This window comes from Mesoplodon densirostris, chromosome 15 (assembly GCF_025265405.1).
Source record: "Mesoplodon densirostris isolate mMesDen1 chromosome 15, mMesDen1 primary haplotype, whole genome shotgun sequence".
Lineage (NCBI taxonomy): Eukaryota > Metazoa > Chordata > Mammalia > Artiodactyla > Ziphiidae > Mesoplodon > Mesoplodon densirostris.
In genome coordinates this window covers 8,690,186-8,716,824 of record NC_082675.1, presented here as the reverse complement: position 1 = coordinate 8,716,824, position 26,639 = coordinate 8,690,186, and the positions used below count along the sequence as shown (strand labels likewise).

Here is a 26,639-nt window from a genome sequence, read left to right as displayed (position 1 = left end):
TTTGCACCCGATGAGTGAAGCCTGACTCCCAAAGGTACACGAAACACCTGAGGGGAGGGGGCGTGGCGCTTTCAGCCTTAGCGCTCGTGCGAGACTAAAAGCAGTTAGGGCTGCCCCTGGCGCCTGATTAAAATATCTAATTCCAGGTGTCGGGGATTTTTTTCCCCCGCATCCTACTAGTATAGTAACTTTTATTTATGATAAATGTCAATACATTTTTATTAATTTCTGAGAGTCCTCTCAGACTCATTTTAATTGGGCATGCATTCGTCCTGAGTTGCCTTTTGTCCCCAGCCCATTGTAAGCCCTCCATAAAGTTTGCAGCTTAGAATGATGATGTAACTTTTGCTAAAAACAACCCCCTCCCATCCCAAACCAAATCGTACCGCCTCACAGGGGGGCTTGGCGGAGAAGGAACTGAGGGTTTTGTTTTTGTTTTCGTTTTTCTCAGGCATTTCGGTAGCTGCCTATACCCTGGGGGCGGTGCCGCGTGTAGACCCGATGGACCCTGGCGAGGCGGCCATTTTGGAGTCTTCCCGAAGGAGCTTAAACCTGCGCTTCGAGCTGGTTCCGCGGCTACCTTGCTTGGCAGAATGAATGTGATAGACCACTTGCGAGACATGGCGGCAGCGGGGCTGCACTCCAACGTGCGGCTCCTCAGCAGCTTGTTACTTACAATGAGTAATAACAACCCGTGAGTTGAGGCGGGGAGCGGCCTGGGGCTGACGAGAAAGCGGCGGCGGTTTGGGAACGGGGGCTGAGGGGACCTGGGGATTGGCGGGAAGGAGCGGCTGCGGGCCCCAGCTGAGGTTCCGAGGTCAGCGAGGGCCTCGTCGGGCGGAGCCGACTTAGGAACGAAGTTGAGTTCACTGGGTCCCCGCGTTGTGCCGGGCGCTGGGATGCGCTCCCTGCGCGGGACGCGGCGAGCGGCTGCTTCGAGAAACGGAAGGCGGGGGCTCTGAGGACCACCCTGGCGAGGGTTTCCCGAAAGTTGGGAGCAGAGGTTTTCCTGAGGAACTTGTCGCCGGGCATAGCGACTGTCACATCGCTGGGCTGACTCATCCCTTCCCAGCTCCTTCCCGAAGAACGTTTTCTCGCTCGCCGGGGCTCAAAGAAGCCCAGTCCCCTGGTTTTAGACCCTTGTCCTGCATTTGAGATTGATTTTTTTCCCTGGGTGTGTCAGTAGGGTTTACTTTCTCGTCCCTGCAAACACCTGAAAACGGGAGACTTCCTTGATGGGTGAGAGTGGCGCCTTTTTAAGGACTCGCAGTGCCCTTTTCACGTTTCCAAAGCTGCCGTTTATGGAGTCTTACTGCGGATGAAGCACAGGGCTATTTCCAGCCTTGAGTGAATGTCTGCCCTGTGCTTAAATTTCTCCCTTTTGGTTAAATTAAAATTCCTTCCCACGGCCTACAAGTCCAAACATCTGTCTCTCACTCTGTGCTCCAGCTTCCCTGGCTATTCTTTCTGTTACTTAAACACACCAAGCTCGTTCTCAACTCAGGGGTTTTGCATTTGCGGTTCTGCTTAGAGTCCTCGCCTCAGAGCTGCCTCCTCATTTAGGTTTCAGCTCAGATAACCCTCCTAGAGAACTTTTTTTAAAAAAAATAAATTTTATTTTTTTATTCAGCAGATTCTTATTAGTTATCTATTTTATACTTATTAGTGTATATATGTCAATCCCAATCTCCCAATTCATCCTACACCCTGCCACTTTCCCCCCTTGGCGTCCATACGTTTGTTCTCTACATCTGTGTCTCGCTTTCTGCCCTGCAAACCGGTTCATCTGTACCATTTTTCTAGGTTCCACATATATGCGTTAATATACGATATTTTTCTCTTTTTGACTTATTTCACTCTGTATGACAGCCTCTCTCCTAGAGAACTCTTGTCTGGCCACCAGAATTGTCCCTTACCCTCACCTTTCTATCCCTTTGCCCTGTTTTATATTCTACATCACTTTTTTTTTTTTTAACCAAGATATAATTGACATACTAGTCTCAGGTGTACAACATAATGATTCGATATTTGTCTGTATTGTGAAGTGATCATCATTGTAAGTCTGGCTAACATCTGTCACCTCACATAGTTACAGAAAAATGTTTTTCCTGTGATGGGAACTTTTGAGATCTATGTTCTTCATCACTTAACACCTAATGAAATCAGCACAGTGCCTGTGTGCAGTAAGCACTCAAACGTTTATTGAAGGTGCTAAGGAAATACGTGCAACCTCGGGAAGGTGAAATACCGTGTTCAAGTTCACACATCTAGTAAGTGGAAGAGCCGCAATGTCTGGATTTTGGTCCTTCTGACTCTGAAGTCTCCATTCTGACCCACCACAGTCTACTGCGTCTAAATGGCATTGTAATCTTCTACTCAGGGTGGACCCATTTGCATTTGGCCTGCTCTGGAAGCTGTCTGGGCCACTTAAGGGCGTTGCAGCTGTTGCTACCTATTTCATTTCCATTAGTGCTTTTGGACCTCACTACGGGAGACCCGTCATTTTACCACCATCCACTTAGTGTTGACTGTGAGGAGCCCTGGTCTCTGTCGGCCTTCTTTGTTTATTCTGGAGCCTTTCACCTGGTTCTGAGTGATTTGTCAAAGCATACAGTGTCTACCATTGGGAATTTATGCACCAGTTAGTCATTATTCTTGGTTCTTGAAGATGTTACAGGGTAGTTAGAAGGAGTTTGGTCCTTTGATTAGACTTGGCCCGTTCTTCTTTATATTAGGCTAAACTGGCAGTTTCCTTCCTAGCTTCAGGAGGTGTTTAAATTCTGACCTTTATCATTTATATTTTAATATTTCTTAATTGCCAATGCATACCATAAAAAAAAAATCAAACAGTACTGAAGGGTATGCAGATAAGTGTCTGCCCCTGAGTCTTGAACCTCACCCCACTATTTCCCTTCTCCAGAGGCAACAACTTAACAGTTTTTCATGTATCATTTCAGAGATAACTTATGCATGCATAAGTAGGCATGTATGTTACAACATATAAACATCTAAATCCTTTCTCTGAGTGTAGTATTTCTATCAAATCAACTATTTCACATCTTACTTCTCACTAAATATATAGAATCTCAGAGTTGGAAGAGATCTCAACTATCTGGACTGTACCTTTCAGTCCTTGACTTTCCTTTGTTACTTTATATCCAGTGTTTAGCCTACCTGTCCTTTTTTTTAATTATTTTTTTACTAAGATAAAATTTACATACCATCAGATTCACCCTTTTAAAGAATACATTTCTGTGTTTTTTGTTTTGTTTTGCGGTGCACGGGCCTCTTACTGTTGTGGCCTCTCCCGTTGCGGAGCACAGGCTCCAGACGCGCAGGCTCAGCGGCCATGGCTCACGGGCCCAGCCGCTCCTCAGCATGTGGGATCTTCCTGGACCGGGGCATGAACCTGTGTCCCCTGCATCGGCAGGCGGACTCTCAACCACTGCGCCACCAGGGAAGCCCCCATTTCTGTGGTTTTAAGTACATTCACAGAGTTGTACAACTGTCACCACTGTCTATTCCAAAGCATTTGCATTACCTCCAAAAGAAATCCCAAATGTATTAGTAGTCACTCATCAATTCCACTTGCCCCAGCCCCTGGCAATTACTAATCTATAGTACCTATTCTTGAGTATCCTTCATTTGCTGAGCAGTTAACCGTCTACAGTGTTCTTTGACTCTAACTGTTCTTTCATTTTAAGTGGCTGTAGGTTTTCCCTCTCAATGAAAAAATGTAAACTCTAACTGGGGGAAGGATGGGATTGGAGATTAAAAATACGAGTTTCCTATTAAGATTGGTGGCCAGTCCTAGGCACTTATAACACTTGTGAGCAATATTCAAGGTTAAAGAAAAGGTTCTGAAATGTATTGGTTCCATTACGCTGTCCTTAAACCCCTGAGACTCAAGGAAGTAAAAATTCTTGTTAGTGAAGTTTACTTCTGTATGTAAAAAAAAAAAAAAAAACCTTTCATCAAATAAGGCTAATCCTCTCTCATTCTGTTCCACTCTGTCCCACTGGCTTATCCTAGTCTATTCCCATACTTAAGTATTTTAGTATTCCCATTTTCTTCAGTATTTGAAGAGTTTTAAGTACCCTCCAAACCTCTTTTTGTTCAGCACTTAGCTAAAAAGGATTCAGAGTGGTGAGTTTCTCTTTTCCAGGTTCTTTAACCCTTCTTTGGTAATATTTAGTAATATTAGTTAAGTCATGATTGCTCTCTTTTGTCTGTATTACCCTAAAAATTGATGTTAATATGAGAGTTATGGATATATATCAGACTCTTCAATTAAGAGGGCTTGGGTTAAAGAAGGGGAGGAAAAGATACACAGTTGACCCTTGAACAACTTTCAGGGGAGGGGAGGGGGTGCCAACCCTCCCCACAGTCAAAAATCCACGTATAAGTTATAGTTGGCCCTTTATATATGTATTTCCTCCATATCTGCAGTTCTGCATACACGGATTCAACCAAGGGTGGTATAGTACTGTAGTGTGTGCTATTAAAAAAAATCTATACATATAGGTGGACTCTTGTAATTCAAACCTGGTTTGTTCAAGTGTCAACTGTATTACATTTCTCTTTGTGTATCTCTGTATTACTGAATTTGATTTAGATGTATCATTGGTTTTATAGTAAAGAGAACAATTTAAGGCAATTTCCTACATGTGTTGACCATATTGACATGACGTATGACTCTTGCCTCTTTTTTGGGGGACTAGCACTTAAGGTAAATTTACTTTTTTGTAAACTGTCAACACAAGGTGTATTAGGCTTATATAGACACTAAGGAGAGCGTTCTTTCTAACATTTCAAAACAATCCATGTAGGGGGTATACTTTCTTTGTTTTCTAGTGAGTTATTCTCCCCATCTCAGAAGTACCAGCTTTTGGTGTATCATGCAGATTCTCTCTTCCACGATAAGGAATATCGGAATGCTGTGAGTAAGTATACTATGGCTTTACAGCAGAAGAAAGCCTTAAGTAAAACTTCAAAAGTGAGACCTTCAACTGGAAATTCTGCATCCACTCCACAAAGTCAGGTAATTGGAGATAGATGTGTGATGTGTTTTTGGTTGGTTGGGTTGTTTTGAGAGCAAGAGACACTGAAGGAATTTGAAAGACTGCTGATTAGATGTAGAAGAAGTAAAATAAGTAATTTTATTTTATTTTATTTTATTTATTTATTTTTTTTGAAGTACGCGGGCCTCTCACTGTTGTGGCTTCTCCCGTTGCGGAGCACAGGCTCCGGACGCGCAGGCTCAGCGGCCATGGCTCACGGGCCCAGCCGCTCCGTGGCATGTGGGATCTTCCCGGACCGGGGCATGAACCCGTGTCCCCTGTATTGGCAGGCGGACTCTCAACCACTGTGCCACCAGGGAAGCCCAAAATAAGTAATTTTAAAGGGGAGCTGACTGGAGAAAGAGATGAAAAACCACTTAGATGCAATAATGCATCCAACCAAGCACTAAGGGCTAGAAGCAAAGTTCACTCTATGGATGAATCTAAAAATAGAATCAAAATTTAAATTAATTAGTTTAAAAATTAAATAGAATTATCTAGGCTCTAACCAAAGCCATTCATTGTTCCTTCCTTTTATTTTATTATTTATTTATTTATTGGCCGCACCACATGGCATGTGGGATCTTAGTTTCCCAACCAGGGATTGAACCTGCGCCCCTGTGTTAGAAGTGTGGAGTCTTAACCACTGGACCACCAGGAAAGTCCCTGTTCCTCCCTTTTATACAAACAACTCAAAATCTAAAGTGTTTTTAATAATTTTAATGAAAGTACACTCTTAAAATGTAACTCAGTTTTTAGGATAGTGAGTACCTGGGGAAATTTATATAAAATAATCTTACGAATTCCTACTAGTTTTGGTTGCTTGATAATTAGTTAAATAAATGAAGGGTAGAAAATTATAATTTCACCATTCGACAGTCATCCCATTGCTAGAAATTAATCCTAATGGTAGATTGACAAAAGGTTTACAAGGGTATATAACTAAGGCTGCTTATTGTAGTATTGTTTATAATGGTAAGAAACTGGAAGCAAAAGTGTTTATCAGTAGGGTCTAGTTAAATTATAATATAGCCCTAGGATGGAATATGATGGAAATATTGAAGAAATGAAATATAGAGGTGTATGTGCTGATGTGGAAAACACTGTGTATATTAGTAAAGAAAATAAGGTTTCGGGCCTCCCTGGTGGCGCAGTGGTTAAGAGTCCGCCTGCCGATGCAGGGGATACGGGTTCGTGCCCCGGTCTGGGAGGATCCCATATGCCGCGGAGCGGCTGGGCCCGTGAGCCATGGCCGCTGGGCCTGCGCATCCGGAGCCTGTGCTCCGCAACGGGAGAGGCCACAACAGTGAGAGGCCCACATACCGCAAAAAGAAAAAAAAAAAAAAAAAAAGAAAATAAGGTTTGAAACTGTGTGTTCACTACTCTTTTTGTTTAAAGGGGATAGTTTATTTATTTTATTTTTATTTTTTGGCCACACCGCAAGGCTTGCGGGACCAGGGATTGGACCCGGGCCCTCCCTGGCCCTGGGCAGTGAAAACACGGAGTTCTAACCACTGAACTGCCAGGGAATTCCCTAAAGGGGATAGTTTATAGTTATATAAGTATATCCTGATGTATGCCTAAAATATATATGGTTAATATACATGAAAAATTTTCTGTGTGCGTGAAGGAAATACATTTAATGGGAAGCTCTAGGGAGAGGGGAACTTTGACTTTTCAGTTTGAATCTGTCTTTAACTTTAAATTATACGTGCAACTTATATTTAAAAGGAATGTCAGTAGAATGAACTGGAAGTGAAATTATGAGTTGTGTTCTGTATTTTTCCACATTAAAAAAAGATACAAAGTAATATCGTTGCTTTTTTTTTTAAAAGCCTGTACACCTTCCTCTTGTTTTCTTTCTTTTTATGTAGAACCTTTGTTTTTGGTTTTTTTTAAACGAAGCTTTTTAAAAAAATTTTATTTAATTTTTATTTATTTTTGGCAGCATTAGGTCTTCATTGCTGCGCGTGGGCTCTCTCTAGTTGCAGTGAGCAGGGGCTACTCTTCGTTGTGGTGCGCGGGCTTCTCCTCGGGCTCTAGGTGCACGGGCATCAGCAGTTGTGGCTCGCAGGCTCTAGAGCGAAGGCTCAGTAGTTGTGGCGCATGGGCTTAGTTGCTCCACGGCATGTGGGATCTTCCCGGATCAGGGTTCAAATCTGTGTCCCCTGCATTGGCAGGCAGATTCTTAACCACTGGGGCACCAGGGAAGCCCAGAACCTTTGTTTTTGTTATTAAAGAGCTGATTGCCAGGACTTCTGTTTTCTGACACTGAATGGAAGTCATGTGTATTATCCACACAGGATCATTCATAGAAATAGTTAACTCCTTTTTTTACATTTATTTATTTATGGCTTTGTTGGGTCTTAGTTGCTATGCGCAGGCTTTCTCTACTTGCGGTGAGTGGGGGCTACTCTTTGTTACGGTGAGCAGGCTTCTCATTGTGGTGGCTTCTCTTGTTGCAGAGCATGGGCCCAAGGCACACGGGCTTCAGTAGTTGTGGCTCGCAGGCTCAGTAGTTGTGGCTCGCGGGCTCTAGAGTGCAGGCTCGGTAGTTGTGGCACACGGGCTTAGTTGCTCTGCGGCATGTGGGATCTTCCTGGACCAGGGCTCGAACCCGTGTCCCCTGCATTGGCAGGCAGATTCTTAACCACCGCGCCACCAGGGAAGGCCAGTAGTTAACTGTTTTTGAGCGCTCTGTATGCTTAGCACCATGCTGAACCTTCCATGTGAATTAAATACATTTAATCTTTAAAGAGTCTTTTAAAAAATTGACATATGATTCACAACATAAAATTCATAATTCAGTGGGTTTTAGTTTATTCACAGAATTGTACAGCCATCAGTACTGTCTAATTCCAGAACATCTTCATCACCCTAGAAAAACCTTGTGCCCTTTATCTCCCCAGCCCCTGGGAATCACTAACCTTTCTGCCTCTGTGGATTTACCTATTCTGGACATTTTATATGAATGGAATTGTGCAATATGTGGCCTTTTGTGGCTGGCTTCTTTTACTTAGCATAATGGTTTCAAGGGTGATCCATGTTACAGCATGGAATAAAGAATCAGTTCTTTATTCCTTTTTATTGCAGAATACTATTCCATTGTATGAATATACCATATTTTAACTATTCATTAGTTGATGGGCATTTGGGTTGCTTCCACTTTTTTAAAAAATTAATTAAATTTTATTTGGTTGCGTTGGGTCTTTGTTGCCGCACGTGGGCTTTCTCTAGTTGCGGTGAGCAGGGGCTACTCTTCGTTGCGGTACGTGGGCTTCTTGTTGCGGTGGCTTCTCTTGTTGCAGAGCCTGGGCTCTAGGCACATGGGCTCAGTAGTTGTGGCTCGTGAACTCTAGAGTGCAGGCTCAGTAGTTGTGGCGCACGGGCTTAGTTGCTCTGCAGCATGTGGAATCTCCCTGGACCAGGGCTCAAACCCACATCCCCAGCATTGACAGGTGGATTCTTAACCACTGCGCCACCAGGGAAGCCCTGTTTCCACTTTTTATCTATTATTAATGCTGCTATGAACATTTGTATGCAGGTTTTGTGTGGACATGTTTTCAGTTCTCTTGGCCGTATACATAAAAGCAGAATTGCTGGGACATATGGTAATTATGTTTAACGATTTGAAGAACTGCTATACTGTTGAAGTAATATTTTGAAGAGATGTTTTCATTTCCTCTTAAGTGTCTTCCATCTGAAATTGAAGTGAAGTACAAAATGGCTGAATGTTATACAATGCTAAAACAAGATAAAGATGCCATTGCTATTCTCGATGGGATCCCTTCAAGACAAAGAACTCCCAAAGTAAGTTGAATTAACAACTTGTTACATATTTTTCTCTTCCCCAGTCCTTACAATCCTCTTCTGCCATGTTTTCAGGGGCTCCATCTGAACATTTTATCCTTGTCTCTAATCACCACTTTGTTGCCCTGTTCTCCCTGTTTAGAGAGATGGAGGAGTGACTTTCTTATGAGACCCTGAAAATTCAGCTAATGAAAGTGGTAGCTGGAGAATAATATTACATGTGTTTATTTTTTGGTGTTTCTTATTGTAGGAAATATGCTTTGCAGTATACTTCCAGGTAGCAATAATACTTTTTAGAACCTCATTTTTTGCATTCTATAGGTATACCCATTTGATAATGTGTATTCCTTTCATTTTCAGTGTTAAGACTACAAGATCCTTTTGTACTTATTTGTGTGTAGGATAGTATTTGTGTTTGATTTGTTAACATATTATAGTGTATAGAACACCTTCAACTGAAATAAAAAATTCTGGTGTCTTGTCTGAGTTTAGGGCATTCAAGCTGTGTGCAGTGTGAACTTGGCACAAGTTAAAAATCTGGCTTTACTTTTTTTTTTTTTTTCCCCTTACTGAGGATAATGATACTTTCTCTGGTAATAAGATAAGTTCATGTATGTGAGAATACTTTTTAAAAGTACTATTCTGTAAGGAGTATTAGATTGGGCATCTCTGATTACAGGTTTTTTTGAAGTCCAGTTTAGAAAAACAGTGAAAATCTTAGCTCTTAGGAGTAAATTCACATCAGTATTTAATACTCTTCATACTGTCATGTCACCTACCGTCCTCATTTCATTGAAAAACTGTCTGTGCAGTGTGTGCTTAACAGTAAGGAATTTTATAGGTATGAAGTCTATGTACATCTTCCTGCCCTTAAAAGAAAAGGAATCATAACCAGTAGGGACCTGGTGTATTTAGTGTTTTTTCACCCAGGTTGTTACTGAGTTTTAAAAGTAAATAGTCAAACTTTATGAGAACATGTTGAAGCATCTCCTCATGTTGAGAATTTATTTAATATTTTCTGAATTTTCAAAAGTAAGCTATTTCCTCAGTATATTTTATGGTGATAGCTGTTATTAAAAACATTTGTAAGTATATTATAGATTAACTTGTCTCATAATAAGCTGGACGCTATATACTAAATTATGTTCTGGGGCTTCCCTGGTGGTGCAGTGGTTGAGAATCTGCCTGCTAATGCAGGGGACACGAGTTCGAGCCCTGGTCTGGGAGGATCCCACATGCCGCGGAGCAACTAGGCCCGCGTGCCACAACTACTGAGCCTGCGCGTCTGGAGCCTGTGCTCCACAACAAGAGAGGCCGCGATAGTGAGAGGCCCGCGCACCGCGATGAAGAGTGGCCCCCGCTTGCCACAACTAGAGAAAGCCCTTGCACAGAAACGAAGACCCAACACAGCCAAAAATAAATAAATAAATTAATTAATTAATTAATTAATTAACTCCTACCCCAACATCAAAAAAAAAAATTATGTTCTGGTACGCTATGAAAGTCTTACTCCAAGAATAATTTTTTTGTATATATAAAGAGTGTCTTCTTTTGGAAAGTGCTGTTTTGATTATAAACTTTGCATGGTACCTATTCCTTATCTTATTGGAAATGTACCATAATTTCTTCCTTGATGACTTGAGGGAGTTCAGGGACATTTTTTAAAATGAATAATGGCAAAGAAGCTGAGCTTTGTATCCAGCACTTTGGTGTTTACATCCGTCATTTCAGGAGAGACCAGAGGAGTCCACATATGTTAGGAGTACATATCTTTCATTCTTCATTCTGTAGAGCTGTTGTAGCCAGGAGTAAGCAAAGATGCATGCCTCACACATAAACCTAGAATATTTACAGTTTTTCTTTCTTGTCCGTTAGGGAGTTAACTGGCTTCTCAGTCTGTGTAAAGGACAAGGAAGTGAGTCAAAATGAACGTCTGTTAATGTATGGTAAACACCGCCACACATTCTTTCACAATTTTAAAGGAAAATTCCAGTGTGAAATTATTATATCTTGGAAAATCTTCAACTTTTAAGAGAAACATAACAACAAACAATTTCTCACTGTTTTTAGAACACGATGACTGCTTGTGTTTATAACTAGTAGAATGTGGCTTTAATGATGCCCCCAAGTAAGGATCTGTTTTAAAAAGAATTGACTTTCCTACTAGGTAGTACTCAAAACTCACTCTTTCAAAGTGTCAGGTAGTTTAAAGGGAATTTTAATATTTGTTGAGACAGATGGTCCGTCCGTCATAGTTTGCTAATAACAAGCAGTCAAGAAAGGATATTAAATTTAATTCTTTTATTTTTTTCAAGTATTGACACCAGTACTGGAGTTTTCCTTTAAGTACCTTCTTCTGCATTTCAACATAGCCTAAAATGGAAAATCTGAGGCCAAATAAAAAATAGTTTTGAGTCACTTTGCGCGTTAGGAGCTCGGGCCGTTGTGCTGTGCCATCTTCCCACCTGTGCCAGGTACCTGCCTGACTCAGTGGCCGCCATGGCATCACATGAAGGCAAGCTTTTCGTCGGAGGGCTGAGTTTTGACACCAACGAGCAGTCACTGGAGCAGGTCTTCTCAAAATATGGACAGATCTCAGAAGTGGTGGTCGTGAAAGACAGGGAGACCCAGCGATTGAGGGGCTTTGGGTTTGTCACCTTTGAGAACATCGACGATGCCAAGGACGCCATGAGGGCCATGAACGGGAAGTCTGGATGGGCGGCAGATCTGGGTCGACCAGGCTGGCAAGTCATCTGATAACCGATCCCGCGGGTACCGAGGTGGCTCTGCCGGGGGCCAGGGCTTCTTCCGCGGGGGCCGAGGCCGGGGCCGTGGGTTCTCCAGAGGAGGAGGGGACCGCAGCTACAGGGGGAGCCGGTTCGAGTCCAGGAGTGGGGGCTATAGAGGCTCCAGAGACTACTACAGCAGGTGGAGTCAGGGTGGCAGCTGCGGTGACCGGAGCTCGGGCGGGTCCTACAGAGACAGCTGCGACAGTTGTGCTATGCACAACGAGTAAAAATCCTTCCTGCGGGGCCTCCCTGGTGGCGCAAGTGGTTGAGAGTCCGCCTGCCGATGCAGGGGATACGGGTTCGTGCCCCGGTCTGGGAGGATCCCATATGCCGCGGAGCGGCTGGGCCCGTGAGCCATGGCCGCTGAGCCTGCGCATCCGGAGCCTGCGCGTCCGGAGCCTGTGCTCCGCGACGGGGGAGGCCACAACAGTGAGAGGCCCGCATACCGGAAAAAAAAAAAAAAAAATCCTTCCTGCTCGAGGTTGTCCTTCCAATGGCCCCATATAGTTAAAGATTTTGGGAGCTCCGCTGAATCAGTAATGTGTAGGGATCACACCTCCTTGGACCCACGTTTGCAGTCTTACTGGTTCTGATCTTGTCAAACACAGCCTGACTGCTTCTGGCCCCCAGATGGCCTTGTTACTGCACTTCGCTTTTTAAGGAAGTGCTGTCCGTTTTTAAGAGTCTTAAAAACGTTTTGAAGAGCACTTCCAGTTTTACTTTTACCATTTTACCGTGAGCCAAGAGTTTTTATTTAGAAAATCACTAGGGGTTGTGAGAATTTTGTTTTTTGTTTTTGGTTGTGTTGCTTTTTTTCTTTTTCTTTTCATTGAGGTCGGCCCCGTGAAGTTGGGTGCCCCGAGTCACTTCTCTTTGAGATTGAACAGACTGAATCTGCTCTTTGTCCGAAGCTGAGCAGGTTGTAGCTTTTTTCCAACTTGGTGTCACGTGTCTGAGTGTAGAGTGGTAGAACCGTGCAGGTGGCAGCAGAGCACGCGGGCTGCCGTGGCCCGGGCGTCCACCTGTCCTGTGGGACCCACAGTAGACTTGCAGACATCCCCGAGAGGTTCTTGAAAATGTGTATTTATATTGTCCTTTTTTGCTGGAAGACGTACACATATCCCGTCAATGTTGTATCTGAAGGGGTGAAGGAATTCTTATACGCAGTTTTCTTTGGCTTCATGAAGCCGATTAAAAGACCATCTGAATGAAAAAAAAATAGTTTTATTTCTAGTATCCGTTATTTCATTGTTTGATTCAGTATGGATTAATGGCATACTAGATTTTTATATACTGTGAGTTCATAATTGGAACAGATGTTGATGTTCTTCATCTTCAGAGTAATTTTTAGTAAGTGTCTGGCATACCAAGCTACAGATAATTGAGGAGATTGGGGATTGGCTTTTTTTTTTCTTTTGTGCCCTCATGTTGACTGCTTCGTTAGGTTAATGATCTGGCAAACAATGTGTTCTATTTAATATCTGTTAATTTTAAATTGGAAAATTGTGTTTTTGTCTTTGTACTATTAAGAGTATTTATCCCTTCCCTGTAACTTCTATATTCTTTGGAACTTTTAGGTATTCTCAAATTTTCCCTGTTGCATTTTTAGGAAGGGTTTTTCTTTTTCTTTTTTTAACTAGAGCTTTTCTGAGTTACATATTTGACTTGTGCTAAAAATGCATTCACTAGATTTAAATAGTGTAGCTGATCTCAGGATCATCATCACCTCTAGAGGTCAGTTAGAGTTTGATTTTTGTAGCATTACTTTGATCAGTCAGACAGTACCTATGGGTCAAAGCTTTAAGCATTAGAAAGGCTAGAGTCTAGCTGCTAGACCAATTGTCAGAGAGAAGCCAAGTATTTTACTTCTGTATCTGTCATTTCCTTTTTGGGGAAAATTCATCTGATCTTTTTTTTTTTTTTTTTTTTTTGCGGTACACGGGCCTCTCACTGTTGTGGCCTCTCCCGTTGCAGAGCACAGGCTCCGGACGTGCAGGCTCAGTGGCCATGGCTCTCGGGCCTGGCCGCTCCGATGTGGGATCTTCCCGGACTGGGGCACGAACCTGCGTCCCTTGCATTGGCAGGCGGACTCTCAACTACTGCGCCACCAGGGAAGCCCAACTGGTCTTTTTTAATTAGCTGTGTTAAGAATTCCTCACTTTCTCATGCTGTGATATTAATTGCATTTAGAATATGTAAACTTAAAAAATAAAATATGTAAACAAGCATTTTTAGGGTAGTTCATCTTCTATCTTAAAAATCAAGGTAATTAGAATTCTGTAACATTTCTCAAATGAATGTTACTTTCATTTCCAGAGGCAGCATCTTTGGTCCAGATATTTTTGGACCTTTTGGCTGGGTAAGTGAGAGGAATGTGGGGGGAAATGGGAAGACATAGGAAAAGCAAAGTAGTAATTTCCTCTTTGGTTTGAAGAATGGGGTTGGGCTTTATTTCCATACGGCTTTGGGTAGATTTTCCAGTAAAAAGTAGAAGAGCTGATAATAAAAATCAGGACTGACTGATAGTGAGATTTTGTTTTTAAATATATACTTACCTTATTGTCCTTTCTTTTCATTACAGATAAACATGATGCTGGCAAACCTGTACAAGAAGGCTGGTCAGGAGCGACCTTCAGTCACCAGCTATAAGGAAGTGCTGAGGCAGTGCCCATTAGCCCTTGATGCCATTCTAGGTACAGGTCATTCTCTCCCTATTTTCATGGAGTGTTTACTCTCTAAGATAATCTTGGCTGTACATTAGAGTAACTTTATTTTTTTTTAAGTTGCCCATGCCTCACCTCCAGAGAGTGAGTCAGTAGGTTACTATTGCCGTGTATTCTTTCACTGATCAAGAAATACTGTAGTTCTCTCATATCCATCTTGCTTGGAATAGGGAAAGGGTTGCCTTATACCTTAGGGAAAGGGTAGCCTATTGCTTTTTGCATTGTAGAAGAAGGATGCTATGCCTCACCTTCTTTCTCCTACTTTCTGTTGGATTAGGTTTGCTGTCCCTTTCTGTAAAAGGTGCAGAGGTGGCATCAATGACGATGAATGTGATCCAGACCTTGCCTAACTTAGATTGGCTTTCTGTGTGGATCAAAGCGTATGCTTTTGTGCACATTGGTGACAACTCGAGAGCAATCAATACCATCTGGTGAGAGCCACAAAGTTAATTCAGTATTCTTGGGGCCCTTATATGGGGGTTTTATGTATATAAATTAGCAAAACAGAAAAATGGATGCTTACCTGTTGGTATTACAGCCAATTGTCCCTAGGCTTTGTTAGTCTGTTAATGTACTGAATGGTCCCGGATGTAATAGTCTGTGTTAAATGTAAATGGACCAAGTTTAGCTCTGTACTTGCAAAAGTAGTAACGCTTGCAAAACAGACAGCCTTAGTGTGTCATACTTGAACCAGAAAGAACATCTTTTTTGATGCCCCAGAAGTATAGATTATTGCAGCATCTGACCTGGGTTGCCTCAGGACTGGGATTTTTCTTTCTAGTCAGGTAAAGTCCAAGGACAACAGAGTGGGGTTTGTGTAAGGCAAAGTCATTTGGTTGAATAATAAGTAGCTGTCACTTTGAATGACATTACATTTAACACCGTATAGTATATGTTATCCTCTGAAAAACTGCAACCAGAAAGTTTCTAGGTAATGAGAGAGATTTCTGCTTTATTCTGTATATTTACTATCCAATCTTGTATAACTTTAAGTTCAAAGCTCAGAATAAGAAAATCTAGTTACGCTTTTTTTTGGTCTTTCCTTGTGAAAAATCTTGTACATACATAAAGGAAAATAGTGCCCATATACCCATCACCCACATTCAACAACTAAGAGGATTTACAATAGATTTTAAGGTTCAATGTTTAATATCTTAAAGTTCACTAGAGAAAAAGTCCTTATTGAGAGATAACGTGGACCTACTGGGAAGCTTAGCAGATCTGTACTTCAGAGCTGGAGACAATAAAAACTCTGTCCTCAAGTTTGAACAGGCACAGATGTTGGATCCTTATCTGATAAAAGGTAAGTAATTCTTGGGGGAGGATGGAGGTGGCTGTAGAGGGGCAAATCAGAAGATAGGGAGAAGATGTAACATGATCTTCTGATACAGTTTTTTATAAAAAATATTTTATAAAATTGATTGGAGTAGGCTTTTACCTTTTTTTTTTTTTTTCCCAGGCCTTGACAATGTCTCTGACACTTGGGTAATTCCATTTTGAGCAGTTGTTTTTGCTTGAATTCAAGTGTCATCTCCCCACAGATCATTATTTGGCTTTTTTTCTTTGGGGAGGGATCATAGCCCTTCCTTATGATTTACAGATTTATGATGTGCCTGACTGAGAATTTGGATGGCATCCCCTGAACCGTATATCCCTTTAGGGAATTTAGCTTTACTGTGTCCTTAAATATAGTTAAAAAGGAGTAAGTGAACAGATACTAAGAAAGTGATCAGTTGGTTAAAGGAAGTAATTAGAAGTGAACAACAAAAAAACATTGATTTAAAAGAAGATTGCTGCTGAAGGAGGTAAGCCACAGGGACTTCCAAAGGATGGCTGTTGGGTGAGTGGCAGTGAGTGAAGGGTAATGTGTGCATGAATAGTAGGAAATAAGGTTGGGTAGATAGGCTGAAGTCTGCTTGTAAAGGCCCAAAAAAAGGTCATCAGAAAAACATGGCCTTGTGACAATATAAACAGTTTTGTAGACTCTTTTTTTTTTTTTCTTTTAATAAATTTATTTATTTATTTTTGGTTGCGTTGGGTCTTTGTTGCTGTTCACAGGCTTTCTCTAGTCGTGGCGAGTGGGGGCTACTCTTCGTTGTGGTGCACGGGCTTCTCATTGCAGTGGCTTCTCTTGTTGTGGAGCACGGGCTCTAGGCACGCAGGCTTCAGTAGTTGTGGCACGCAGTCTCAGTAGTTGTGGCGCATGGGCTTAGTTGCTCCGCGGCATGTGGGATCTTCCCGGACCAGGGCTCGAACCTGTGTCCCCTGCATTGGCAGGCGGATTCTTAACCACTGTGCCACCAGGGAAGTCCCAGTTTCGTAGAGTCGACAGAGCAGGGAGGGGAACTTCACAAGCATGTAGATGGGGAAACAGATCCAGAAAGATGAATTTGTTTGCCCAAGGTCCCCTCCTGCCCATTGTTATTCTTCTTCAAATTGCCTGTGCCCATGATGAAAATGATGTTTTAGAAGTACTAGCCTGGCAGTAGTCAGCATCTTGGAGTTAGAAGCTCAGACCTGAGTCCAGGGGCCAGCAGGGAGAGTTGCAGTAATCTTGGTTTGAGAGGCATTTTCTTCGGAATCTGAAGGAATATTAAGGAATGGAGGGGAATGGTGGTAAGAGATGGGTGACAGCGAGCTTGGGGCCTTTTTTTAATAGAACATGAGGGAAAATAAGGGGGGGTGGGGGGTAGGGCTGGGGGAGGATCTTAAATGAACTAGACTCCAGAAGGAACTAGATGCTTTTTCTAGAATAGGCTAACTTTTTCTGAGACCGTCATATTAAGTGTGTACTCCTGACTGTGTGTCTAGACCTGTTGGAAGAGAGAACTTAATTTGATGCCTTTTTTGGGCCTTTTCTGGTTATGTGTTAGGATAGCTCTGTTATCATGCCACAGAATATAGGGACAAATAGTTCCTGAAAATAACAGGCTTTCAAATTGTGAGGTAGGTCCTTCTACTCTTTGTCTTTTTTTTTTTTTTTTTTACTTTTGGATGTGTTTTGTCTTTTTAATAGTCATTCTGTAGGAAACTGGGAATGCTGGTGGGAGGAGCTCATGATGTTGGAGAGGGCTCAGACCCTGCTGGAGCTGGGGCCTCAGTGTGGACTCTGATGAAGGTTACAGCTCCTTCAGAAAAGACCCCTGCTGCTTTAATGAGCCTCTTCCTCTGTAGGAATGGATGTATATGGCTACCTCCTGGCACGAGAAGGGCGGCTGGAGGATGTGGAGAACCTTGGCTGCCGCCTTTTCAATATTTCTGATCAACATGCAGAACCCTGGGTGGTCTCTGGGTATGTTTATGCATTCCCTTTTCTCCCCAGTTTTAGTAGATTCTTTAGGAAATTGTGGTTCCTCCTCAATAGAATATAGATTTGAAAGTTCTGGTTTAAGGGATAATCAGACTTGGATTCAAATCATGGTCTGCCTGTGACTTTGGATACATCATTTACTTCTCTGAGTCTGTTTTCTCATTTGGAAAATGAGGATAATACCTCTGCTTTATGGGGTAGGTGTTTACTGAGATAGTGAGTGCATCACGCTCAGCACTGCACCTGCACACGGGCAGCCATCAGTGAGCAGGCCAGGAACTGTGCTGCTGTTATTAACCTGGCTTTACAAATTCTCTGAATGTCTCTGACCTAATAACATACCCAGATCGTCAGGTTCTTTTTTTTTTTTTTTTAATTTTAGTATTATTTGACTGTGTCGGGTCTTAGTTGCAGCTCATGGGCTCTTCGTTGCAGCTTGTGAGCTTCTCTAGTTGTGGCCTGTGGGCTCAGTAGTTGCGGTGCATGGGCTCTAGAGCATGCGGGCTTAGTTGTCCCGAGGCACGTGGGATCTTAGTTCCCCAACCAGGGATCGAACCCATGTCCCCTGCATTGGAAGGCTGATTCTTAACCACTGGACCACCACGGAGGTCCCCATCAGGTTCTTTTTTGTAATTTTTCCCTTCCATATCAAGATTTCTCCCTTAAAAATAAATATTCAGTAGATTCTTGTTGTTCTGTTTTTTCACGAATATCTTAGGCTCAAGTTGTAAGGGGTTTGTAGTAAGGATCACGTAGAGGGCCTTTTCTTTGATTTTCCTTTTCGAAGAAGTTTCTTTATGGTCTTATCTCAGATAACTTGGTTGTTTTTTCCTCCAGGTGTCATAGCTTCTATAGCAAACGCTACTCCCGAGCCCTCTATTTAGGAGCCAAGGCCATTCAGCTGAACAGTAATAGTGTTCAAGCTTTGCTACTTAAGGGAGCAGCACTTAGAAACATGGGCAGAGTCCAAGAAGCAATAATCCACTTTCGGGAGGCTATACGTCTTGCACCTTGTCGCTTAGATTGTTATGAAGGTAAGATAAAAAATATAGATGAATGGTGTGGATCTGTAGGTGTGGTGACAGCACTCAGATGGAAGGTTTTGTTGGGCCAGCAGTTTCCAAAGTTTGTTGTACATTGGAGTCCTCTGGGGGAACTTTGAAAAATCCTGATGCTAGGTCACTCCAGTACTGTTTAAGTCAGAATATTTGCTCTTGGGATATAGGCATCAGTACTTTTTTAAGATCACAGGTAATGCCATTGTGCAGACATATTTGGGAACCACTGCATTAGGCATCATAAATTCATTTAGGGCTGGACTTCTCACTCCATACTTGCAATCCATTTTTCTCATTTTTTGTTTCTGATTTTTGGTTAGGGTATAGTTGGGTGGGTTTTTTTGTCCTGTTTTGTTTCTCAAACGTGGTCTACTCATTAATGTGAGTTTCTCTGTGCTGGCACTGTGCTGGATTACTTGGTACGTCTTTAGTCTTTTTTTTTTTTTCTTTTTTTTAGTATTTATTTATGTATTTGGCTGTGCCAGGTCTTAGTTGCTGGGTGCGGGATCTTTAGGTGCAGCATATGCGGGATCTAGTTCCCTGACCAGGGATCGAACCTGGGCCCCCTGCATTGGGAGCGCACAGTCTTAACCACTGGACCACCAGGGAAGTCCCTGTCTATTCTTTTTTACAGTTGTCTTACCTTGGGCCAGAAATATTATTCATAGGGTAACTCAGTATCCATATGACAGTGTTGGCTGTGGGAACTGGTCAGTTCATTGTGACCTCTAGAGGAGGCATGATCAGGGTCAAACTTTGTTATGTACTATTTTAAGTTCGTGTGAACTACCCCTAGGAGTTCAAAGCTGTGCTAGCTTCAGCAGCGTTTGGTGACTCAGTCAGAGACGTTAAAATAGATCTTACAAGATGCAGTTCCTCCAAAGCATATTTTTATAAGAATTTAAAAAGAAACCCAGGAGTCTAGGAGTGATTTGCTCTTAACAGGAAGATGAGTTCAAATTTGAGAAATAAAATTTGGAAGTTGGCGTGAAGAACAAATCTGCTTAGATAGCCAGAGAACTATGCCTGTTGTGGATTTGTTCTTAAGAAACTGTAGCAAACCAGGCTTTTGGTTTCACATTAAATTCTTGATCCTGAAACTGTAGCTTCCCTAGCCTCCCAGCTGCTTTTATCACGCTAACTCCTGTCTGCTGTGTGCCTGTTTCACAAGAGCCTAGGAATGCAGCTAACTGCATTACCACAGTGAGTGGTTGGACACAGGATAGTTAGAGTTGTTCTCCAGTTGGCCAGTGAGGCTTTATGGGATGCCGTCACTCAAGCTACAATTTGGAAATTTGGATCAGGGTGACTTGGTTATGCCTTCTGGTGGTTTTTGCAGCCGCCAACCAAGCTTTCTTTAGTGGTGGGGGCCCTGGATCAGTGAAGTGCATTCTTCACATTTCCCTCTGAATTTCCAGTGGGGCTTTAGCAGGAAAGTAAAACTATTCAGTAGGTAGTTACAACCAACCACCATATTCTGAATCCACCATGTTGCCCTTAAGAGTTAGGTAATTTCTGGTTAAGTAACCATAGTGTGTGGTAGAATATGCACATATGTTATAAATGCCACTAGGGTGGAGGAGTATACAGAGAAAATCTGCCAGGGAGTGTGTGGGTTTGGGGTTTAAGCTGTTTTTCTGTTTTGATGAGTGCTTTGGACTAAAAAGTACCTCCTCTGTTCTCTTTGATTTCTTGGCATGAACAGTTGAGAGTTAACTGTACTTGAAATGTCCCTGTGGAGCATCTTGCTGTGGGTATGGAAAGAGGCAGGAGCTGCCGATCTCAGTGTATTTGATCCATCTGATTAAGCCCTTTCCATCCAGTTTAGGGAAACCCCCAGCAAATGCTTCCTGAGATAACGTTTATATTTCAAATGAAAAGGTCTTCCTTTCTCCTGAGGTTGCTCCCTAGGTCTTTTAGTTTTTAGAGCTGGACATTCTCTGTGGACTGTAGGAGCCCTCCCCCTTAAATGTAGGACTAAAGGTGACTGAGCACAGCTGGAAATTAACAGTTTGTTAAGAGGCAGCAAAACCTTGGCTTTTGTTGGAAACCTCATCTTTCACAGTGTCAGTTAATGAGTAGTGTCACATTTGTTCCTCTGACATGCAGCTGGGCTGCCTACATGCTTTGGTTTACTTGTGCATGTTTGTTTCCTTCACTAACTGAAGGTGCCTTTGCGCTACGGGCTTTTTCCACGTCCGTCAAGTGCTCTGGGGAAGAGCGCCTCTTAGCTGTTCCATCAACATACCCTTCAGTCTGATCTCACCATCAGACTTTTCCCTTGGCCTGCCCTTTGTTTGAAACTTTGAAGGTTTGTAATTTGGAAGGCTGTCAGAATGGAAGCATGGCTTGGAATGGTAATGTAGTTGAACTTTGTGTTATATTTTTTCAGGTCTCATCGAATGTTACTTAGCCTCCAACAGTATTCGTGAAGCAATGGTAATGGCTAACAATGTTTACAAAACTCTAGGAGCAAACGCACAGACCCTTACCCTTTTAGCCACCGTTTGTCTTGAAGACCCAGTGACACAGGAGAAAGCCAAAACTTTATTAGATAAAGCCCTGACTCAAAGGCCGGACTACATTAAGGCTGTGGTGAAAAAAGCGGAACTGCTTAGTAAGTGTATATTGTTTACTTCCCTGTTCATAGTTAATTGTGTAAAACCTGATCTCAGTTGGATTCCCTAGTCCCATTTGGTTACAGATGACCAAACAGGTGTGTGCTTTTGCAGTAGGTCTGAGCCCATATGAATTGGTTTATATTTAGCACAACCAAACGTAATTGGCTTAGACCTGCTTGGATTGGCAGTGAATGACTTCTGTGGAGTGGCTCAAACCAGGTGTACTTGGTTAGTACCTATTCGGCTTACTTTGTCCTGAACTAATTTGGGCCGAATATAACTGGTTTTAACCAATTTGAACTGTTTTGACCCATCTTGATTCTCTTATGACTTCCCTTTTACCCTTGTTTTTTTTAAACACTTTTTTTTTTTATTTTTTTTTTTTATTTATTTATGGCTGTGTTGGGTCTTCGTTTCTGTGCGAGGGCTTTCTCCAGTTGTGGCAAGTGGGGGCCACTCCTCATCGCGGTGCGCGGGCCTCTCACTATCGCGGCCTCCCCCGTTGCGGAGCACAGGCTCCAGACGCACAGGCTCAGTAATTGTGGCTCACGGGGCCAGCTGCTCCCTGGCATGTGGGATCTTCCCAGAGCAGGGCTCGAACCCGTGTGTCCTGCATTGGCAGGCGGATTCTCAACCACTGCGCCACCAGGGAAGCCCCCCCTTGTTTTTTTAAGTCCTGATTTATGATGAACTGAGTTTAGGGTAGTTTGGCAAATAAAATCCATTTTGACTTTTTATATGAACTTTGGTCGTGAATAAGTTTTTAAAAATCAGAACTCAAACTGCAGAGTTCCTAATGGAATAAGAATTCAAGCGAGCTTCTTCTCACTTCCTGCCACACCACTGTTCTCTTGACATCTATAAATAGATGTTGGATTGTGATCATTGTTGTCGTTTTGTGTATATGACTTGCGATGGGAATATATTTCGAAATGTTGTGTAAGTAGGAAAATGAGGGTCTTTTTCTTTTCAGGCAGAGAACAGAAATATGAAGATGGAATTGCTTTGCTGCGGAACGCACTAGCTAATCAGAGTGACTGTGTCCTGCATCGGATCCTAGGAGATTTCCTTGTAGCTGTCAATGAGTATCAGGAAGCAATGGACCAGTATAGTATAGCACTAAGGTAGGCACTTAGCCTCCCATGGGGGGGGGAAGGTCATTGAGGGGTAGAGGAAGCAGGGAACAATGTAACAGGAGTTCTGGAAACACACACACTTTGTGCCCACGGTTGAAAACAGTAATAATAGTAATGGTAGAGTTGTTTGTAAATTTATGACTTCTAAAGTCTTTTCCTTAAGTGATATTAACAACATTAAAGAACTGTTTCACTCATAACCAGCCACACCACTATAACATCTGTTTTCATTTGTGTAGATCATCTTCCTGGCCTTGCCAACACATATACGTATTTTTATAGGGTTATACGTAGTATATATTTTATATTCTGCTTTTTCAATCAACGTATTGTAAGTACTTTCCCATGTTTCTACCTACTGTAGTAGTTAAGAACTTAAGCTCTGAAGAATACTACCTTTACCACCTGTTATCTTGGGCAAGTTACTAACAGATTTCCTTGTCTATATCTACCTTATTAGGTATTAAATGATTAAATGAGGATTAAATGATTATTTCATGTAAAGCTCTTAGCACTGTGCCTGGTATATAGTAAATACTAAATAAATAGTGGTATTCTTACTGCTTAATACAGAAGTGATTTCTTTGAGGGTCGTCTGTGTTTCTATAAAGTTATGGTGGAGGCCTGTCTTTAATCGAGTCTGATCACATCCATTTACTTGTTCAGCAGTTAAGCACCACTCATGTGCCTGGCATCTCAGTAAACACTGGGGATGCTGTGATTCCAGGAGGTCTCAGACATGCAGACTGATAGATACCACGTGCTAAGCACTTTCAAAGCAGTCTCTAGAAGGAAAGGTGGGAGTGCAGAGGGTGGGGAGTGCTGGGTGTGGGTGAGAGCTGTATGGAAGGTTTCAGAGAATAGGAGATGTTACAGTCAAATCTACAGTTATATAAGTAGGAACAGGATTCCAACATGGGTTTCATTTGCTTTTTGGAAACCCAGAAGCAAACGTGAAAATAAAATATAGAGGCGGGATTTGCTAGAGATTGGACACCGGCTGGCCTCAGTGATGGTCACAAAGGCAAGAGGAGAGATTGCTTAGGAACCAAGTAAATAAATGTTCTGGACCCTCTGAACTTTGAGGGTTTTGGCATGCACAGTACTCTTAGCTGCTACAGTCAAATGCCCAGGTTGGGTAGCTTTGGGTCCTGGGGTCTAACCTAGGAGTTGACAAATCTGTTCCATGGTAAGCATGATGATTTTGGTTGACTACTGAAGTGCTGATATGTTTAATTATATCATAAGAACATGGAACAATTTTACTCACAGAAAAATAAGTATTTTTTGTAAACTTGTAACTTAAAAACCCAATACTGTTAAATTATATTTGAATTTTTCTGTTAATGGTTGCTACTTTTTCATTTGTGTTATCTAGTATCTTCCTCTGGCAGAATGCTAGGGGTATTAAGTGTGAAAAGGTTTAAGAAATAAATGGAGAAAACTCAAATTGAGAATTCTAAAACTTAGGACAAGATGCCTTTTTTCACTTCTAGTGGTGGACTCCCTCAATCCTCCCTATGGAACTGGAGTTGTTTGGAGAGGCCAGGCATTAGCAGTTTCTCTGTGACTGGGTGGTCATTTCACTGCTGTGCCAGGGAGAGATGACGCATCAGCCAGCAAGAAGCAAGGCAGAGATTCAGGCCTCTCCTTTGTTTTGTTGTCCCCTAGTTTGGACCCCAATGACCAGAAGTCTCTAGAGGGGATGCAGAAGATGGAGAAGGAGGAGAGTCCCACGGATGCCACTCAGGAGGAGGATGTGGACGACATGGAAGGGAGTGGGGAAGAAGGGGACCTGGAGGGCAGCGACAGTGAGGCGGCCCAGTGGGCTGACCAGGAGCAGTGGTTCGGCATGCAGTGAGGCAGGCACAGCTCCGTGGCCACACTGGCCTGCCCCGCTCTGAGCACTTCCATGGACTGAAGGAACCCGTAGGAGCCCGATCTCTGGGAGGACAATGATTCAGCATGTGATTGCAGCAGGGTCTCTGCCCCTTGCTCCCTATTTCTAGTAGTGACTTCATTTTTAAAACCTGAGCCCGACCAACCTTCCATATATCTCCATCCTCCTCTGCTCCAGTCAGGGAGGACCGAGTGAGCGCTCAGAGGCCCGTGGACGTGTCGGGGCTTCTGGGACAGAGTGCTTTTTATAGAACCAACTTCTAAATCTGAAAGCTCGAGGAATAGACAGTGTTTTGTCTGTGATGTTGTGGATGGGTTTAAAGGAGCGACCTGTTCCCCAGAGCAAGAGTGTCATCTCCCAGCAGCAGCGTGGACTGGCCCTTTCAGAGAGGGTTTCCTGTCCCAGAAATCATTATCCTGGGTTGTCCAAACTTCCCTAGTAACCTTGCTTCCTTCTGCAATGTTAGTAATGCCTTAAGCTGACAGTTGTTGTTTTGCAGAACAGTTTTCCTATTTGCTAATCTGGTAACTTGCCTATGAGCCTGGGCCGAATCTGAGAAACAAGTGTGACCTAGAGCATGAACAGAGGCGCAGTTGAGGTAATTAATAAAACTGTTTTTTGTACAGTAATGGTGTTGGGTTGGTCAGAATGGAAGCCCTTTATAGATTCTTTTTTTGGTCTCTTATTTACAGTGCGTTGATTCAGCTCTAGAATTATTTGCCATAAACAGACTCCCTTTTTCCCAAAGTGCTGGGAGCTGGGAGGATTGGGAACCTCAGGTAATAATACTGAGCTGGTTCATCCATTCCCATTTTTGATCGGTAAATTCCTGGGGAGAGTCTTTGGCCAGATTTTAGATTGATTCTGCCTGTCTCTGTCGGGCTCTGAGGTCGGTGTCTGGTTTCAGCATTCTATTGTGGGGTCAGCAGGGGGCTCATTCCCTGGGCTCGGGTGCTGGGAGACTACCCACCCTCTCCCCCTTGTTTAATATGTGATGCTTTTGGAGGTGAAGGTAGTGGGGGGCGTCACAGCTAACCCCAAATTCTCATTAAAATAAAATTAATCAAAGGTGGTACAAAATGGGAATTTGACATAAATGGAAAGTTCTGTCTTAATGTGTAAAAACATAGAAGTGTACAATAGTTTAGGAGCTTAGAACATCTGGTAACTGCAATTTAAAGTGGGCAAAAGGTTACTGTTAAAGTATCTTTCAGTATGAGAACCAAAGCTTGGGCAGCATCATTTGATGGAGCAGTTTTTAAAGAGCCCAGCAGGCAGTTGGAGTCACTCCAGGTGAATGTGTGGCCCAGAGAAGACGCTGCTCATTGGTGCTCGCTGCAGGGTGCAGGCTCGCTGCAGGATGCAGGCTCATGTCCTTCCTCAGTTCGCCTCTGAGCATCCATGATCAGTTAGTGCTTTGGGAGAAAAGGTGAAATCTCTCCTCTGGGGAGGAAGCCCAGCCCCACCCTCCTGACCTTGTTTCTGCATGTCAGGCTCATCACCGTGAGCCCTGAGATTCTCTCAGGATCAGTCTGTGCCTTGGAACCCATACCTGTGCACCGCCTTCCATCAGCAGCCTCACGTTCCTCCCCTCTCATTTCTGCTGGGAGCCCCTGGATCAGTCTGGCCTGTCCATCCCAGCAACACCCTGCACTGGATTCCTCAGGCCCCTCACACCTGCAGCTCCAGTATTTCCATCTCGGCAGTGCTGGGGTGACAACTGGGTTGAAGTGACAACTGAAACTATATTTTTAGAGCACCTGACATAGGATTGAAAACACTCTGTTTACTTCAGAGAACCAGAGGAGTTGGAGTTGGTGCTGAAGCTCTTCCCTGCCCGTCACTTGCTCTCATAAACAGAAAACCTCATGAGGGTGAGGAGCCCCAGGAAGCAGGGGCTCAATCAGGCTGACCAGTTCTGTCGCTGTCACACTGATCCACTTGCAGGAGACCAAGCAACCTTATAAGGGATGCCCTTCCACATGTCTGCAATCACCACAGGTACCTTCTGCTGTCTGGATTTTCGCACAGCCAATATGGGAATGTTTTAACTGACGCTTGTCATTCCTCCTGGCTCCTTCCAGATTGTTTGAAGCATAGGTTTGGAATCAGACTGGGTTGGGTTCTAAAAGTCTCAGCTCACCTGTTAGTGCTGTGGGTCAGGGGCCACGTGGTTAGCCTCCATGCTCTGGGCTCCCTCATCCTCCTCTGGACTGAAGACTGAATAATCCT

At 43.0% G+C, this 26,639-nt stretch overlaps 1 protein-coding gene and 1 pseudogene across 4 annotated transcripts; both read left to right on the top strand.

Moving 5' to 3' along the window:
• The first annotated feature begins 525 nt into the window (after positions 1 to 525).
• ANAPC7 (anaphase promoting complex subunit 7) lies at positions 526 to 25,471 on the top strand. 4 transcript variants are annotated; one of them, XM_060119131.1, is made up of 11 exons: positions 526 to 694; positions 4,855 to 5,041; positions 8,751 to 8,870; positions 14,241 to 14,352; positions 14,660 to 14,813; positions 15,543 to 15,685; positions 17,557 to 17,674; positions 18,530 to 18,726; positions 21,143 to 21,367; positions 22,345 to 22,495; positions 24,179 to 25,471. In XM_060119131.1, exons 1-11 carry the CDS (start codon positions 594 to 596, stop codon positions 24,366 to 24,368), a joined length of 1,698 nt encoding a protein of 565 aa, XP_059975114.1. In that variant the 5' UTR covers positions 526 to 593; the 3' UTR covers positions 24,369 to 25,471. The 4 variants fall into 4 exon arrangements, with proteins under 4 accessions (XP_059975114.1, XP_059975115.1, XP_059975116.1 ...); XM_060119132.1 differs by lacking the exon at positions 8,751 to 8,870; XM_060119133.1 differs by lacking the exons at positions 17,557 to 17,674; positions 18,530 to 18,726.
• Positions 10,431 to 11,895, top strand: LOC132502748 (cold-inducible RNA-binding protein-like; annotated as a pseudogene).
• Positions 25,472 to 26,639: the final 1,168 nt, after the last annotated feature.

Excerpts from the sequence above, each read along its gene's own strand:
- ANAPC7 (XM_060119131.1), top strand. The coding sequence starts at position 594 with ATGAATGTGATAGACCACTTGCGAGACATGGCGGCAGCGGGGCTGCAC. Across the intron at positions 14,814-15,542 it reads AGAGCAATCAATACCATCTG|TTCACTAGAGAAAAAGTCCT; the intron begins GTGAGAGCCACA and ends AATATCTTAAAG. Across the intron at positions 17,675-18,529 it reads GAACCCTGGGTGGTCTCTGG|GTGTCATAGCTTCTATAGCA; the intron begins GTATGTTTATGC and ends TTTTTCCTCCAG.